The following is a 17,976-nucleotide window of genomic DNA, read 5'->3' on the forward strand; positions in this document are numbered from 1 at the left end:
GGAATGGATGCCTGTGCTGAGAAAACACACAAGCCCACAGGTGTTTGCAGTTACTGTACTGGTAACTCCACTACCTGTACAAGTTGCTCTGTGTGCTGGTGAAGCTCCTCTAAAATAGGGAGTGTCTGGTCAGGGAGACAGTGCTCCAGGATCCTCTGAATCACTCGGCAGCCATAAGGATGCGTGGACAAAGCAAACACCTAGGGCAAATCAAGACAATTAAGAAAGCCAAAAATGACAGTTGTTGCCACTTTCAACACTTCAGTATTGTTTATATACATTATCCCATTAATCTTTGATGACCTTGAGAGATAGTCATGGTTATTCCCAGTATATAGATGAGAAAACTGAAGCTCCTAGAAGTTTACAAAGTCTGACCCCGAAGTCCAAATTTTAGGTATGGCATTTAAGTTCTCGATACAAATAATAAAGTGTGTATGTATGTGTGAAGGTAAACTCATTTATTAAACCCATTCTAGGAATTCACAGATGTACATAAATTCAGAGCCTAAAAGGACTTCTCAAAAGGCTTAGAAAGGAACAGAAAATTAGTCAAGGCCATAGAAAACACAGTTACGAGTCCATAGTGTTAAAGGGCAAGTTTAAAAACAGAAAAAAGGGCTGGAATCAAAGCCCAAATGCTTTCACATAACTACACTACAATGCTCTGAATTGAGTCTGGGTGTTTTCCAGCAATAAGAAAAGCTTCCTCTTTTATTGAAGTCTGAAGCAAGACAAGCACCAAGCTTCAGACCCATAGCACCCATATTCTGCCCTTCCTGCCCGAATGACCTGAAGCACTGGCCCCTCAAATCTGTTATCAAGAATAACGTCAATACTCACAAGAATAAGACCAATAGCTAACGCGTGATAGATGTTTTACAAGTGTCAGTCATGGCACTAAGTGCTTTATACATGTAGCTTCATGTGTACAACTATATATACTTAATATACTGTACAGTTCTGCTCAATTTTAGCTTTATAAAAATGCTAAGCACTCCATCTGAAGCAACAGGACTTATCTCACTCAATTATCATATTTCAAATATTTACTTATAATACTCTAGGCTTGTATATGTATATAGTATAATGCTAGGAAACTATATGGTTTTTTGAACAAAGTTCAAACCAACCTGATCACTGCCCCACTCCTTCTCCCAGATTAAGACGCACTTTGTTAGATGCATGTAACCTGTATGACTGGTTCTGTAAATGAATTTTAAAACATGATAAAAAATTTTTAATTTCAGGAGTTCCCGTCATGGCGCAGTGGTTAACGAATCCGACTAGGAACCATGAGGTTGCGCGTTCGATCCCTGGCCTTGCTCAGTGGGTTAAGGATCCTGCATTGCCATGAGCTGTGGTGTAGATTGCAGACGTGGCTAGGATCCGGCATTGCTGTGGCTCTGGCGTAGGCCGGTGGATATGTCTCCAATTAGACCCCTAGCCTGGGAATCTCCATATGCCGTGGAAGTGGCCCTAGAAAAGGCAAAAAGACAAAAAAAAAAAAAAAAGAATTTAATTTCAAGATAAATAGTACTTAACCAAAGGAAAAATTCATCCTTCAAATATGAGATTTAATCTTAACAATTCTGATGACAGTATCTCATCTCAAAATGAGCAGACACCTGCACTGATGGAGAGGAGTTCCCGCTGTGGCACAGTGGGTTAAGAATCCAAATGCAGGTTCAATTCCTGGCCAGGCACAGTGGGTTACAGGATCCAGCACTGCTGCAGCTGCAACATATGTCACAACTGTGGCTCAGTTTCAATCTGTGATCCAGGAATTTGCACATGCTGTGGGGGCGGCCATTGAAAAGAAAAATAATGGGAGTTCCTGCTGTGGCTCAAAAAAAACGAATCTGACTAGTATCCATGAGGACACAGGTTTGACCCCTGGCCTCGCTCAGTGGGTTAAGGATCTGGCGTTGCCGTGAGCTGTGGTGTATGTGGAAGACTCAGCTCAAATCTGGCATTGCTGTGGCTCTGACGTAGGCCAGCAGCTATAACTCTGATTTGACCCCTGGCCTGGGAACCTCCATATGCCAAGGGACCTGCAAGAAAAAAAAAAGAAAAAAGAAAAGAAAAGAAAAGAAAAGAAAAAAGAAAAGAAAAATACTTAGATAGACAGATAGATTATGGAGAGAATATCCATGGACAATTAAGGGAAGAGCCTTGGGCACACAGAGCTAGGTACCTGACACCACTGAACAGGACTGCTACTTACTGCAGTCTAAAATACACTAAGCAGGAGTTCCCGTCGTGGTGCAGTGGTTAACGAATCCAACTAGGAACCATGAGGTTGCGGGTTCAGTCCATGCCCTTGCTCAGTGGGTTAAGGATCCGGCGTTGCCGTGAGCTGTGGTGTAGGTTGCAGACGCGGCTCGGATCCCGCGTTGCTGTGACTCTGGCGTAGGCCAGTGGCTACAGCTCCGATTCAACCCCTAGCCTGGGAACCTCCATATGCCGCGGGAGCGGCCCAAGAAATAGCTAAAAAGACAAAAAAAAAAAAAAAAAAAAAAAAAAAAAAAAAAAAAAAAAAAAAATACACTAAGCACTTGAGAATACGCCACACACCCCATTCTGTTCTCTGCCCACAATGGAAACAATCATCAACTTCTCTTCCTTGTTTCTTTTGTAAGTCACTTACCTGTCCCTTAAATGCATCGATGATAAATTGCAAAGACTGGGGCTGCACACATTCAATGCATTTTTGAACCACATGATTGCCATTCTGGTCTTTCACACACTTTAGGACGTGGCCATCTAGTTCCCGAACCATCTCATTCTATTGGGTCAAGAAAAGAAAGCACCACCAGAATCACAGAGAGCAAACACCTGAACATTCAATGTTCTCCTTACCAAACACAAAAGCGTCAAGCAGGGAATCCATGACAATGTAAGTGGGACAACTCAGCTGTGGCACTCTGACCTAATAACGAAGGAGGACTGGAGTTTCTTCCACAAGTTAGCAAATTCTGATAATAATAACCAGTCTTAAGCAAAGTTCTCTAACTTGTAAAAGACCTCTGGGGGTTACCAAAAAAATGCAGACATCTTCAAATAGGAGCCTACATCAGTCAAATACACTGCATTAGAGAATTTCACATACAACTCATCATATTTTTACCATGACAATCCTGTAGGGTATATATTATTAAATGATTGTAGTTAATCTAGAGCTTACTCTAGGCTAGGCAGACCTCTAAGTGCTTAATATGCTTTGATTCATTGAATCTGCCTCACAATCCTATGCACTGGATATTATTACACATGTGGAAATTAAGGCAAAGACAAATTAGTTGACTTGTTAAAATCATGTAGACTTGCCACCGACTCAAACCCAAGAAACCTGGCTCCTGTGTGTGGCAAAGCAACCCATGTCAGCAAACCACCTATCAATTATATATTACTCAGTACACCCTCCCTCCACTCATATGTATGTATATATGAAGAAACTGAGTCTGAGAGGGGTTAAATAACGTATTAAAACTACAGACTGTAACTGAATCAGAATTCTAGCCTGGGTCTGTGACTCCAACATGGTCTTTCCACCAGGCCAGAGTGACTGCAATGACAGCTGAAACAGTACTCTCAGTTAACAAAAATTGTCCAAACTCAGGGAAATACAGAAGAGGGCCAGACATGTGCGTACACACACGTGCACACAAGTGACAAGGGTAGAGGAAGAGCCATGGACCCCTTTCTCAAACTCACTGCCTCACATTTCAGGTATCCTTAAGCTGAATACCTGCACCATGGCTGGGCCCTAGTATCTGCTCCCCAATTTGCTTGATGTATCTATCCAATCTCTACATATTTATGGTAGCAGACTACAAGTCAGTTTAAAACAATGACACTTGTGAATACAATGTCTTACTTAAATCCCTGAGATGTTAAATATGTCAAAGCAACTAAGAGATTTCCTAATTAAAGAGATTACAATGCTAGGGACTAAACAAGAAAAAGACAACAGATTCAGGAAAGTTTCCTGAAGCAATAAATCAGATGTCAGAAAAGAGTAATTTATTATAGAAATATAATTGAGAAAATGATACAGAATGACATCTTTATAAAGATAAACTCAAGGAACATTTCTAACAATCAAAATGAAGGGGAGGTGGCTTCCTTGAAAATTTTCTTTAACTCAAAGAGGTAAAAACTCCACTGGAGATGAGTTAATTTCATCTAAAATACACTTACACTTGGAAATTACTCATATCAAGAACAGTAGTTTTGAACCAGAAAAAGAATCACAGAGAAACCACACCAGAAAAAAAAAAAAATGCAGAAATAGAGAGTAAAAAGAACAATAGCCAAAAGGAAAGGGAAGGGAGATTTAAAAAAAAAAAAAAAAAAAAAAAAAAAAAAAGCTACAATGTAGCCATTCGATCAGCAAACAAACAAAAAAATGAAAAGCTGGAGATAAAAATCAATCATATCTCATAATCATTGGAGAGGACAAAGACAGGGAAAAGACCCGAGAAACTGTAATGCTCCTGGTTTGCTTTCAGTCAGTGGGCATTACGGTCAAGAGAGGAAGAAAGTTCCATACTCAAATGAAACAAGAAAATTAACCAAGAAAGATTCAGTCATCAAATTTTCATCCCTAAGCATCCCAAGGAATATTAAAACAGATAACGTCTGAACATTAGAAGAAAACATACTAGTAGCCTAACCCCTGCTTCTAATTACCTTACACACAACACCCTCTTATTACTGCTGCATTTCCAGTACAAGGCACGGAATGAAAGAACTCCAGACCCACTGTTCTGTCTCCAACATTCCCTCTGCCTTCACCAGCCTCCTCACATGTGTATCTGGGCCTCCCAGTTGAAGGACTTGGACTCTCCAGCCTTCAACTGCCATCGCCAACACCACTGCGGGGTTTTGCTGTTTTGCTTGGAACTGGAGGTGGTGGGTGCCTTGTCTGGCTCAGAACTTGAGTCCAGAACAAAGATTCTCATTACCGAACTCTGTTCTCAGAGAGGGCAAGTGGCTCATCATTGCCAGACCACCGCCACCTCCTCCATCGAGAAGGGCTGAGTGAGTTCAGAGCCCAAAAGCTGGGGCTTCACATCAACAGCACCCCGAGGCTCTCGGCGCTGCCCAGTGCAAACACTGCTGTGGCCCGCCTGCCTCTGGTCACCCTGGCTGCCCGGGCCTTGTGCTCTGTGTGAGGCCTGTTGGACCTGCTCTGTGACTGTTCTGTGCCCAGGGGCCTCCTCAGGTGCCTTCTGTGCCAGCTCCCCCTCACAGTACCCAACAGGTCCGAGTTCTGTCCCTTGTTTCCCAAGTCCTCTTTAGCCTGGACGTTTCCCCCTGCAAAGCCTCCCCTCAAAGTCCCGGGCACGTGCTCTCCCACCTCACCACTGCTTCCCACCACCCTTCCCCACACACGCTCCCTGGGCAGGGCTCACTCAGTAAATGGTGGTGGAAGGGATGAAGAAGAGGGCGTAAGTGAAGAAAAATGGAGGGTGGACTGGATAAAAGTTGGGTTTGTTGGAGTGGTCAAGTTCAGATGGAAGAAAATGACTTTACCTAATTCAGCTCTTGCCAAACAAAGAACCCACCTCTAGGGAGTTCCTATTGTGGCTCAGTGGAAACAAATCTGACTAGCATCCATGAAGACACAAGTTCGATCTCTGGCCTCGCTCAGTGGGTTAAGGATCCAGCATTGTCATGAGCTGTGGTGTACGTCACAGACGTGGCTTGGATCCCGAGTTGCTGTGGCTATGGTTAGGCCAGAGGCTGCAGTTCCGATTCAATCCTAGCCTAAGACCCTCCATATGCGGAATGTGCAGCCCTTAAAAAGATCCACCCCTGCCCCTATCAAAAAAAATCCACCTCTAAAATTGCACCTACTAAAAAACTAAGTTCTGGTCAAAGAGCAGAGTGTTTGAAACCACTGGTTTTAACACAAGACGCTTGACCCACTACAAATTTACAAAATTAATTGCACAGTTCATGCTTGCCATGCACAGAAAGGCAGCCACAAGCAGTAAAGAAAAACTGTGAAAGAAAACTAAAGACTGACAAATTTGTAAAGTTCACTACATGTACCATGGAGAAACATCAAACACTAAGAAAAAAGTTAAAGGGGAAACTTACAATTACCTGCTGGTCTGAGGGAATAAACTCAAGAGCTTTCTGGATAACACGGCAGCCATACATCTGTAGCGCCAATGACAGGACATGGCCTCGAATCCGTTCTGCCAAAGCCAGCTTCTGCTCAAGGCTGCCAAACTAGACATAATGTGTGGGTGAACACCATTACTTAGGTAGAAAGAAAGAAACCAGAGAAAGCAAAGCATTCATTATTCTGTGTCTACACTGGCATACCTCTTTTGGTCCTGTCATTTATGATTAATCTTTCATTTAAAAAGCCTTTGATTCTCTGAGCCAGTACATCTCAGCCTGATTATGAGAAACTCTTTCTCACGTTAAAAAACTTTCCAGATATGCAACAGTAGTAGTGTCATTACTAGTATCTGCTAAACAAATACACAGTTCCTCACAGGCGCCCTTAAATTCATCAGTACCGTTACATTTATGTGTCATTAATTATAAGGAAATTTACATTTACTCTAAAAACAATAATGTATGTGGAAGATATTGTTTATTAAAGCTTTAGACGACATCTGAGGAAGATTTAAGAACTTCTCACAGCAAATCTACCTCACATCTCATACATCCTATGAGTTGAAAAGCTCTTCTTTCACTCACATGAAGTGTAAGCCAAAGCACACATGCACACTCTGTTCTGAAGATACTGTTTTACATTACTCTAAGAATTGATACTGTCTATTTATACAAGTCAGAGTCAGGGGGAAAGTTAGCAGAATCCAGAGGTAAGGCTGCACAATGTTAAAACGCTTCCTAAAATCTTTTTCCATCCATTGCTTTTTATTTTCATTTGAACAGTATGAGACTGGAAGAGACTTTATGAAAAAGGTTGCCCAACCCCCCCATTTTCCATACAAGGGAACAGAAGTCCAGGAGCATTCCCTAAGTAAGAGAAGTTCCCTAGTTTGTCCCAAATCATACTGCTATAACCCACTGTTCAATCAGCTACCCCTAGTTGCATTAACCTTAGAGTTAGAGATCTCTGTATTTTATACATGTGACAAAAAGGCAGTAAAAAGGCATTCTGAAGTCAAAATTATAAGATACATGTTTAGATTGATTTCTTAATCCATAGCTGGAGAATTCAGAGTCCAAAGAACTGAAGTCTTCATGAGAAAAGTTGGGAAGATAAAAGCTGAGCCAATTTTTTTTTAAATCTTCACACAAACCAAACAAAATAAGATATAAAAAATTTACAAATTCCCTGCCTTTCTCACATTCTAGTTTAAAAGAGGAAACAGATATTAATCCAATCATCTCATCAGTACTTTCCAAAGACAATGTTAATGAGAATGCACATTATCCACATTAATGGAGAAATATTAAAGAACCAAGGCTGAAGGATCACCCAAGAAGCAGCATTTAACAATCTTCTTGACTGTGGTTTATGATGAAAAACACTAGAGTTGGTGTTCACAGATATTTCTTTAGGAATCCATTTTTTAAAATTCATTTTCAGGAGTTCCCATCATGGCACAGTGGTTAACGAATCCGACTAGGAACCATGAGGTTGCGGGTTCGATCCCTGTACTTGCTCAGTGGGTTAACGATCCGGCGTTGCCATGAGCTGTGGTGTAGGTCACAGACGCAGCTTGGATCCTACGTTGCTGTGGTTGTGGTGGCTGGCGGCTACAGCTCTGATTGGACCCCTAGCCTGGGAACCTCCATATGCTGTGGGAGCAGCCCAAGAAATGGCAAAAAGACAAAAAATAAAATAAAATAAAATAAAATTCATTTTCAGAACTTTACTGTGTGATCTTGCTAAAACTATCTTACAAGGATTCTTCCTCCAAAATAGACGTGTTTAGTGAAACTATTTTAGTGATCAGGAATATTGTGCTGGATCCTAACTGGGGACAATGGTTCTCCAAACATATTTCTAAAATACACCAGCATCATCTGCTTGGGTATTTAAACAATGCACTTTTGCTAATGAATTGGAGAAACATTTAAACACACTTCAAAAAGACCACACACACTTATATTGAGTACTAGAATGAAAATGCAATTCTAAAAAAAGCTAATGAAAATCAAAATGCTGTGGAGATTCTCTAAAGTTAAAGGATAAAAAGAACAAAGACTTACTTCAAAGAACTTCTGAATGACGTAATTTCCAAATACATCCACCATAAGCTGGTAAGCAGCCTGGAGGATTTCATTGAAGACAAGCTGGCGCTCAGCTGGTGTGGCACGCTCAAGTTTCAGCTGAATGAATCTGAAGCACAAAGTAAAAAGGGCAATCACAGTATTTTAGGAAGACTTGAAAAGCATATAAAGATTAGCTCAATTTATATAACCTATCACTTCTAAAACTACATATATATGTGTGCATGTGCACAGACACACGGGTGTATGCAATGGTGAATGAATAATAATGAATCTTGTATACATGTTCTGTTGTAATGAAATATGCTGAAATTTAAATACACTCTTTTGGTCGCGCCCAGAAGTTTTGGGGCCAGGGATTGAACCCATGCCACAGCAGTAACAACACCAGATTTTTACCCCTGCTGAGCCACCAGGGAACTCCTATAAGTATTTATTTGCGGGGTTGAGGGGAAGATGAGGGAGGGTGGGCAGGAAAAGAGAAGAGGGTAAAGGCAGGCACAACACAGGGAGAACTCTTCTTTTAGAAACCAGGCCTACATAAACTCAAAGCCTATGGTCCTCATTTGGGTCTCTAATTTACATTCACATGAAGCACTACATATTCCTTAATGATGTGAAAGAGCTGTTACGAATGTGCAGTATCTTCTAAGGTAGTAGCTACTCAGTTTGCCTTAAAAGCTCAGGTGACTATATCAGAACAACCATGCTGTCTCTCAATCAGACCTCTGGGATCCAAATATGAGAAATCCTTGCAGAGGAGCAAGCTGGCGGAAAGAAGAGGTAGGTTCTCTGGGAGTTATTTCAATGGAACAGTCAGAAAGAAAGAAAAAGACAGGAGAGAAGGACGGATGGCATCACCATATTCTGCTTTTTCCCCAGGACCAGCATCCCTTTCTATAAAGCTCGCTGGAACAAAGAGGGAGGGGTAACACAAGCTAAATTCTGTGTTTTACAATAGCATCTTCCTCTGACCTCTATGGAGACTCTCACTTCTACAGAATGGAACAACAAAGAAAAGTGGGGGCGCCATCTTACTCTTGAGCCCAGAGATCCAAACCTGCATTTGAATAGTATCTCTTGGAGATCAAGATTCTTAACAGCGATTTAAACAGCAAAAGGGGATACATAACACCTTTGTGTTAGTGTTTCTGTTTTTCTTAAATTGGAGACATTCTGTGAGCTTCTCATGAACAAGGAACACCAGGCTAATCTTTCAGACTGTAAAAAGGTTTGTTTAAGCATGTGATCCAGAGTACTAAGTGGTTATTTTCAATCACTTCTATATCTGGTAAACCTCCTATCCATGTCTCTCTGAAATAAGTAACAGGAAGCATACTAAAAAGCAAACTTTGTTTCAATTATTTTACAGCAATTTCCTTAAGTGTATACCTTATCTGGGGCATGAAATGTAAGGCATTAAGATTTCAGTTACCTTAAGTGCCAAAGCCAAGTCCTCACCTGGACCCATGCTGGTCTTGGGAAAACTCCATTATATGCCCAGCAATCTCCCGCAGTTGTAAATTGGGATACCGGTTATTTCGAAAATCTTCCAAAAGCCTGCTCCTGCCAGAGGGCATGACATCAGACATTCCATATCGCAAACGGGAGGAGGAAAAAAGGGTGCTGCTGGGGCTGAAGAGGCTGGAGGCACTGCTCGCACTGCGGTACTTGGCTTCAGCGCCTGGAGCAGCAGAGATGTATCTTCCACTGCCATTTGTGAGTCCTCCTGTTGGTTACAGAACAGGAAAACTCAAGACTCATTCTGAAGGAACTTTGTTCAAGAGAGGAAAAGGCATCCCATACATGAAATCTTGGATCACCTCTGATTTTTCAATTCTGTTGCTTTTGTGTTAAGATTCAATCTTATCAGTATCACAACTTTCATAAGGCCAACTCACCAAGCTGGAAGAAAATTTTTGCAGAAATTGAGAGGGGAATGCTATTAACCACTGATGGGAGACTGCTAGCAATAATGGAGTAATGGTTAACGTAGCCCTTGTGGGTCAAATGATGGGGAACGGTCCTGCTGTATGACCCAATACCTGGGTACCAGGATCAGAAAAGATAAAATGCACAGTGACTTCAGTAGTTTTCCACTCTGAGCTCTGTGGAGATTCCTGCCATCAGTGAATAATCCCACTTCCATCTAAAACCCTCCCTTAAAAAATAAAAAATCAGGGTACTCAGCTTAGTCCATTTTATATAGTAAAAAAGTCCTCCCCCCAAAGCTTTGAAGGCATGGTTTTGCCACTTCATAAATAGAAGTCTAAAAATTACTAAGGCACGCCAGGCCAAGGATTAGGTATAAGGGATAGAAAAAATGGACATATGCTTTGAAATGGAAGGTTTTCAAGTTCTTCATCAGGACTGGGCAGCGTTTAACACCTTCTATTGGAACAGAGCCTGAAGTGATTGCAGTAGCAACAACTTCCAGGCCACAGATATTGCTGTTTTGAGCAACGACAAGGGAGTAATTGTGAACCTCCAGACATATAAAATAGAGATAAGACTGAAAGGCTTATCCAAAGGCAAAATAAAATAAAAAATTATAATGAGTATATATTTTCAATATTTTTTTCTAAATAGTGGGTTTTTTAAAAAATGTAATAGATTGCACTATAAAAAGGATGTGAAGTCTTTTTTTGTGTTTTTCCTCTATTCCTACATTGCAAAGTAGGTAAAAAATACCATTAAACAAGGAGCACAGATAAGTAACAATTCGAGATCCATGAGAAAAGTCACTCAATATGAAATGCATGTTAACTTCTATAGAGTTTCAATGAATGTATGGTTCGGGGCTTAATGTAGCTACAAAAAGATACCTAGCTTGGATTCCTCCACAGAATTCTAGGGTCCAGTTTCAAAGGTCTGGGTCTCAACGAAAGCAATGGAAACCAAAAGAAATGGCTCAATATTAACATTTGTTCAAATAAATAAATAAAAATAAAAACCACTTAAATGAGCAATTATCTTATGCCAGGCTCTATGCTAGAAGTATATACTTTCTATCAAATTCTCCATGGCAGAGTTCCCATCATGGCTCAGTGGTCAATAAACCCAACTAGTAACCATGAGGTTGCGGGTGCGATCCCTGACCTCGCTCAGTGGGTTAAGGATCCGGTGTTGCCCTGAGCTGTAGTATAGGTTACAGATGCGACTCGGGTTTGGTGTTGCTGTGGCTGTGGCATAGGCTGGCAGTTGTAGTTCCAATTCGACCCCTAGCCTAGGAACCTCCATATGCTACGGGTACAGCCCTAAAAAAGACCAAAAAAAAAAAAAAAAATTCTCACTGGCATTACAGAAAGAGAGTTTTAAAATCTCATTTATATAACAGAAAATTAAGGCCCAAAGAGGTAAAGCGATTGTCCAAAAATAGAAAACCCCAAATTATAATGGCCAGAATCTGCCACAGAACTCTTGACTCCAGAGTCACTGCCCTTACAACTACATGAGAAGCATTTTCAGACTGTTATACCCAGTTTTCTTGTTCTAAAGGACACTATTATTCTTGCTAAAATTTCACAATATTTCTTCATCCTAAAGGAAAACATCTCTTTAACGAAAGGAAGAGAGGAGGCTTATTAAGAAAAGAACAGCAGCCATATGGCTGTTCTTTATTCTACTTCAGAAACACTTCTTTTCTTCCCTGGCTTGAGATGGGGAGAAATAGTCAAAGATGTGATAATGAGGTAGGTTAGCAGGTACTGGGAGAATGTGATAATAGCAAAGAAAGTAGTTAGAGGAAGGAACAGCACCAATACACAGTTTTGAAAACAATTTAAAGGTATTTTAAGAACCTGGTCACTAAGAGAGGCCCTTATGCAAACAAAAGTAATATATCAACAGAGAAACAACTACACTCCTAAAAGGCCTGACAAACAAATTAACATGGAAGGTAGCCAGGTCATTGGTGACAAGGCCGAATGATGGGAACCAACCCTGAGCATTGCCCTACCTCTATACTTCCAGTTATATGAGCCAATAAATGCACTCATTGTTTAAGCCACTGTTAGTTGGATTTTACGTCACTGTGGTCAAAAGCACTCCGACTAATCTGTAACACAAAGGGCTAGAATGAATAATGGGCAGATTTATACTTCTGCCCTGAAGTCTTGATTTTTGGCTCTGATGTCCTGGATGCCAGACAAAATACACAGGCGTGCACGTGCACATGCACACATACAACTTTTATTACTGAGAGAGGAAGTATACAAATCCGAAAAAGAAATTTCTTCAGTACTATATTATATGGAAAACTGACAGTTCACAAGAATATGTTGTTTAGGACAAATAATTTTTCTTTAAACATTTAAACCAATGGTTACGGAGTTCCACGGAGTTCCCATTGAGGCTCAGTAATTGATGAACCCGACTAGGATCCATGAGGATGCGGGTTCGATCCCTGGGCTTGCTCAGTGGGTTAAGGTTCCAGCATTGCCATGAGCTGTGGTGTAGGTCGCAGACACGGCTCAAATCCCACTTGGCTGTGGCAGGCCAGTAGCTGAGCTCCAATTCGACCTCTAGCCTGAGAACTTACATATGCTATAGGTGTGGCCCTAAAAGGCAAAAAACAAAACAAAACAAAACAAAACAAAAAAACAGTGGTTAAAGTAAATTTCTGCTTAAAATGTGGTTTTCTGGTTGTTTCTGAAAAAATACCTGGCAAACAGAAGACAATTATTATTTGCTGACTGAATCTCCTTTAGATGGTAAATATGCAGAAAGGTGTTGCCCAATTCACTACAGTTTATGCACTTACATGTACTTATACTGAAACTATTATACTGAAGATGGCCCCGAAAATGTTTGAATTTGCAATGCTTGTTTTAAAAGGAACATTTCATACAGGACCTCCAAGGGAGCCTCCTAATGGTTTCACAAAGTTTTCTACAATATTTTGACAGGAATGGATTTCTTAGAGCTGTGTCCTATGACAACGTTATCTACAGAAATTAAGGACTTAAATGTTCTGTTTAAATGGTTTGTGCAGATTTCCCATTCTACATGTGAGGGGCATTCCATCATAACAAGTAAAAAGCTGAACAGACTGAAAAATCAAAAATTCTTGGATCCATAAAAGAGGAAAAGGCACAGAACAAACCACTGCCCCCAAGCTGGAGAGATACAGGTTATCACAGCTAACCAGATCAAGGGACACCAGCAGACGCCACTGCCAGGACCAGTACCACTAGGAAAACCTGAAGTGTGAATAGCAAATTGTTAAAAGGCTCAACATTGATGACTGAAGTTAAAAGTCCAGGAAACCCAGTCATAAGGCAGCCCCAACAATAAATACTGTGATATCTACCTCCAGGAGCCCAACCAGGTCCCACAATGAATACCAGAGCAAATCCTTCCTTGGAAAGGATGAAGCAAAAGGAACAACTGAAAAATTGCCACAGCACTCTGTTCTTCAAAAAACCTGCCCTCTGGGAACACTAGTTAACCAGAGCCTAACTTTCTGGGTTATTATCAGAAACTGACTTGGAGAAGGGAAATGCACAACTCTAGTAGCCTACTCAACTATCATACCCCACCAAAAGGAGGAGAAAAGAAAAGGGAACACTTATGAAGCTGAGAGTACAGAGGAATAGGCTCACTAAAAGACTGAGACCTAATTATAGATCTATAGAACACTTTCCCTCCCCCAAACCTCACCACCACATTTTTACTAAAAACCTATTTACAGTGCCTTTCACTCAGTATATCAGGTATGGCTAGCAAAAACAAACCTCAAGATATACCAAAAGCCCAAGCCAACTTGAGAGAAAGAACAAACATCAGAAACATACATGACAGAAACACTGAAATTATCAGACTGTAAATTTAAAACACTAATGATTAATATTATGCTAAGGATTCTAGAGGATAAAGTAAATAGCATACAAGAAAAAAACAGATGGACAATGTAAGCAAAGAGATGGAAATTCTAAGAAAGAACCAAAAAGAAATGTTAGAAATAAAAAACACTGTAACCAAAATGAACAGCACCTCCACTGGGTTTTCTAGTTGACTGGACACAGATGAGGAAAGCATCTATGAGCTAGAGGAACTATGAAGAGAATCCTTGAAAACCAAAAAGGAAAGAGACCAAAGATTCAAAATAACACAACAGAATATCCAAAGCATACCACACACATAACACACACATAATGGGCATACCAGGAGAAGGAGAGAAAGTAACAGAGTGAAGACCTGAAAAAATAATGACTGAGAATTCCTCCAAAATAATTTCACCAAACCACAGACCAGGAAGCACAGGGAACACCAAATAGGATAAACACCCCAAAACTATACTTCTATCATTTTCAAATTACAGAAAAGCAAAGATAAAGAAAAAATACTGAAAGGAGCTAGAGAGGAAAAAAAACACCTAAACTATAGAGGAACAAAGATAAGAATTACATCCAACTTCTCCTCAAAAAGCATGCAAGCAAGGGAGTTCCTGCTATGGTGCAGTGAGTTAAAAATCTGACTGCAGAGACTCAGGTCCATGCAGAGGCATGAGCTTAATCCCCAGCATGGAGCAGTGGGTTAAATGATTCAGCATGGCTGCAGCTGTGACTCAGATTCAATCCCTGGCCCAGGAACTTCTATATGCCATGGGTGAAGGTAAGAGGGAATACAAGCAAGAAGAGAAAACTTTTTTAAAGTTTTGACAGAAAAAAAAAAAACCCATCAACCTAGAATTCTGTGTCCTACAAAATTATCCTTCAAAAGTGAAGGAGAAATAAAGACTTACTCAGGCAAACAAAAATTGATGGAATTTGTTGCCAGTACGTATGTCTTCCAAGAAATGTCAAAAGAAGTTCTTTAAAGATAAGTATAAATAATACAGACCAGAAACTAATCTATATAAAGGCAGAGCATTAAAAAAGGAATAAATAAAAACATTTATTTCTAGTATTCTTTTTTTTTTTCATCTTTTGGTTACCCTGCAGAATAGGAGTTCCCGGGCCAGGGATGAGATCTGAGCAATAGCTTCAACCTAAGCAATGCCAGATCCTTAATCCACTGTGGAAGCTGGGGATGGAACCTGCATCCCAGTGCTCCCAAGATGCCTCCTGATCCCGCTGCACCACAGGGGGAACTCCCATTTCTCTTTTTTCTTGACTGATCTGACAGATAACAGTTTGCTCAAAATAATAGCAACAATGTATTTAATTACCTATGCTTATGTTTATTTTATACATACACACTCAAGTGCAAGCACTTATATACAGCTGAAATGAACTGCAGCAATGACAAAAGGGATGGGAAGGAAAAGTCAGGATTACTTTGTTTTTTTAGAGGCACGCCTGTGGCATATGAAGGTCCCCAGGCTAGGAGTCTAATTGGAGCTACAGCTGCCGGTCATGATGGGAACTCCGGGATTACTTTGTTATTATAACATACTCACACTACAGGTGAAGTGGCACAGTCTTACTTTAAAGTGGACCCTAGATAGGAGTTCCTGTCATGGCTCAGCGGCAACTAAGCCAACTAGGATCCATGAGGATGCAGGTTCGATCCCTGGCCTCACTGAGTAGGTTAAGGATCCAGTGTTGCCGCGAGCTGTGGTGTAGGTTGCAAATGCAGCTCAGATCCCAGGTTGCTGTGGTTGCCGAGAAGGCTGGCAGCTGTAGCTCTGATTTGACCCCCAGCCTGGGAACTTCCATATGCTTCATGTGGGGCCCTAAAAAGCGGAAAAAAAAAAAAAAAAAGTCTGCTGTAGGAAGAAGGCTCGTGCCCAGAAAGCTGCAGGTCAGAAGGCAGCACCTCCTCCAAAAGCTCAGAAGGGTCAGAAAGCTCCAGTCCAGAAAGCACCTGCTCCAAAAGAATCTGGCAAGAAAGGACGAGAGCATAAGAGGCTATTATAAACATAATAAAAGTTCTTTAAAAAAATAAATGAATAAAGTGGACCTAGATAAACTGCAAATGATCCTGGGGCAACCACCTCCTGGGGCAACCACTAAAAAAGTTACTTTTTTAAAAAAAAGGAAATAGTATAACTGATAGGTTAAAAAAGGATATAAAATGCTCAATTAAAACCACAAAAGGCAAACATATACACCCGACTATATATAAAATAGACAATCAACAAGGACCTAATGTTTAATATAGGGAACTCTACTCAATATTCTGTAATAATCTATATGAGAAAAGAATCTGAAAAAGAATGGACACATGTATAATTGAATCACCTTGCTGTACACCAGAAACTAACAACATTGTAGATCAACTATACTTCATTATAAAATTAAAATTAAACTTAAAAAAACAAAAAAGGCAGAAAAAGAGTGGAAGACAGAAACAAAGAAAAAAACAATAAACAACAAATATGGTAAATATTAATCCAACAACAAGAATAATCACTGTGAATGTCCAACGGCCTAAATGTACCAATTAAGGAGACTGTCAGAGTGGGTCAAAAAATGTAATCCAACTATAGGTTGTCTACAAGAAACTCACTTTAAAAATAAAGGCATAGGAGTTGTCCTTTGGTGCAGCAGGTTAAGGATCTTGAGTTGCTGCTGTAGCGCAGATTCTACCCCTGGCCTGGGAAGCTCTGCATGCCATGGGCATAGCAAAAATAAATAAATATATAAATAAAGACAAAGATTAAAAGTAATGGGGAGTTCCCGTCGTGGCGCAGTGGTTAACGAATCCGACTAGGAACCATGAGGTTGCGGGTTCGGTCCATGCCCTTGCTCAGTGGGTTAACGACCCAGCGTTGCCGTAAGCTGTGGTGTAGGTTGCAGACGCGGCTCGGATCCCGCGTTGCTGTGGCTCTGGCGTAGGCCGGTGGCTACGGCTCCGATTCAACCCCTAGCCTGGGAACCTCCATATGCTGCGGGAGTGGCCCAAGAAATAGCAACAATAACAACAACAACAACAACAAAAAAGACAAAAAAAAAAAAAAAAGGAAATGGATGGGAGTTCCTATCGTGGCACAGTGGAAAGGAATCCAACTAGGAACCACGAGGTTGCAGGTTCAATCACTGGCCTCGCTCACTGGGTTAACGATCTGACGTTGCTGTGAGCTGTGGTGTAGGTCGCAGACATGGCTTGGATCTGGCATTGGTGAGGCTCTGGTGTAGGCCGGCGGCCACGGCTCCAATTAAACCCCTGCCTTGGAACTTCCATATGCCATGGGTGTGGCCCCAAAAAGATCCCACCCCCCGACCCCCGCCAAAAAAAAAAAAAGTAAATGGATGGACAAAAACATACCAGACACTGCTCAGATCTGGCGTTGCCATGGCTAAAGCTCCAATTTGACTCCTAGCTTGGGAATTTCCATATGCCATGGATGTGACCCTAAAAAGACAAAAAAAAGGGGGGGGGGATATGTCTCAATTATTTTCTACTTTTAGCCTTCTACTCCATTTTCTGGCTATGTGGAATGTTTTTGTTCTTCTGGTTTTGCTTTCTGTACTCAGAGATCTAGTAGATGCCTAATGGGCAAAGCCTTGCCTTAAGGCTCCCAACATGTGGTTCTGTATTTAATACAGGCAGAGGCAATGCTGCTCACCAAAATGTTTACAAAATAAGTCCTCACCAATCATCCACTCCCCTAATACTACAGTCAGGTAGCCCTAAAAGGAAATAAGTCAAAGAACTGTCTTTAGTGTATAATATTGAATCAAAGTTAAGTCAATTTTTATATGGTTAGTTTTATAGATAAGTCACTTTCAGAGAACTAGGTAAGCAATCACAAAATACTACATTTCCATTTGGAACAGAGCAGTGCACACCCATGAT

The 17,976-nt window shown here is 40.8% G+C and overlaps 1 protein-coding gene and 1 non-coding gene across 51 annotated transcripts in view; both read right to left on the reverse strand.

Annotated features, from left to right (window-relative positions):
- PUM1 (pumilio RNA binding family member 1) overlaps positions 1-17,976 on the reverse strand; it is a 141,329-nt gene that overhangs the window by 13,673 nt on the left and 109,680 nt on the right. For 26 of the 50 annotated variants that reach the window (XM_084963662.1, XM_013999086.3, XM_084963646.1 and 23 more), the window contains 5 exons: positions 9,694-9,961; positions 8,212-8,341; positions 6,118-6,246; positions 2,651-2,788; positions 75-200 (listed from right to left, as the gene is read on the reverse strand). In XM_084963662.1, coding sequence (XP_084819788.1) covers positions 75-200; positions 2,651-2,788; positions 6,118-6,246; positions 8,212-8,341; positions 9,694-9,961 — 791 coding nt within the window. Of the gene's footprint in view, positions 1-74; positions 201-2,650; positions 2,789-6,111; positions 6,247-8,211; positions 8,342-9,693; positions 9,962-17,976 lie in introns of all 50 variants that reach the window. The other 24 variants (XM_084963660.1, XM_021095755.2, XM_084963645.1 and 21 more) reach the window with 1 other exon arrangement.
- On the reverse strand, positions 4,930-5,014 carry LOC146402645 (small nucleolar RNA SNORD103/SNORD85). Its single transcript, XR_014808732.1, has one exon. It is a non-coding gene; the product is annotated as a small nucleolar RNA SNORD103/SNORD85 (small nucleolar RNA).

This window comes from Sus scrofa, chromosome 6 (genome assembly GCF_054392235.1).
Source record: "Sus scrofa isolate SSC_HxYL_T2T_F1_AM1 chromosome 6, Sscrofa_HxYL_maternal_Yorkshire_Landrace_v2.0, whole genome shotgun sequence".
Lineage (NCBI taxonomy): Eukaryota > Metazoa > Chordata > Mammalia > Artiodactyla > Suidae > Sus > Sus scrofa.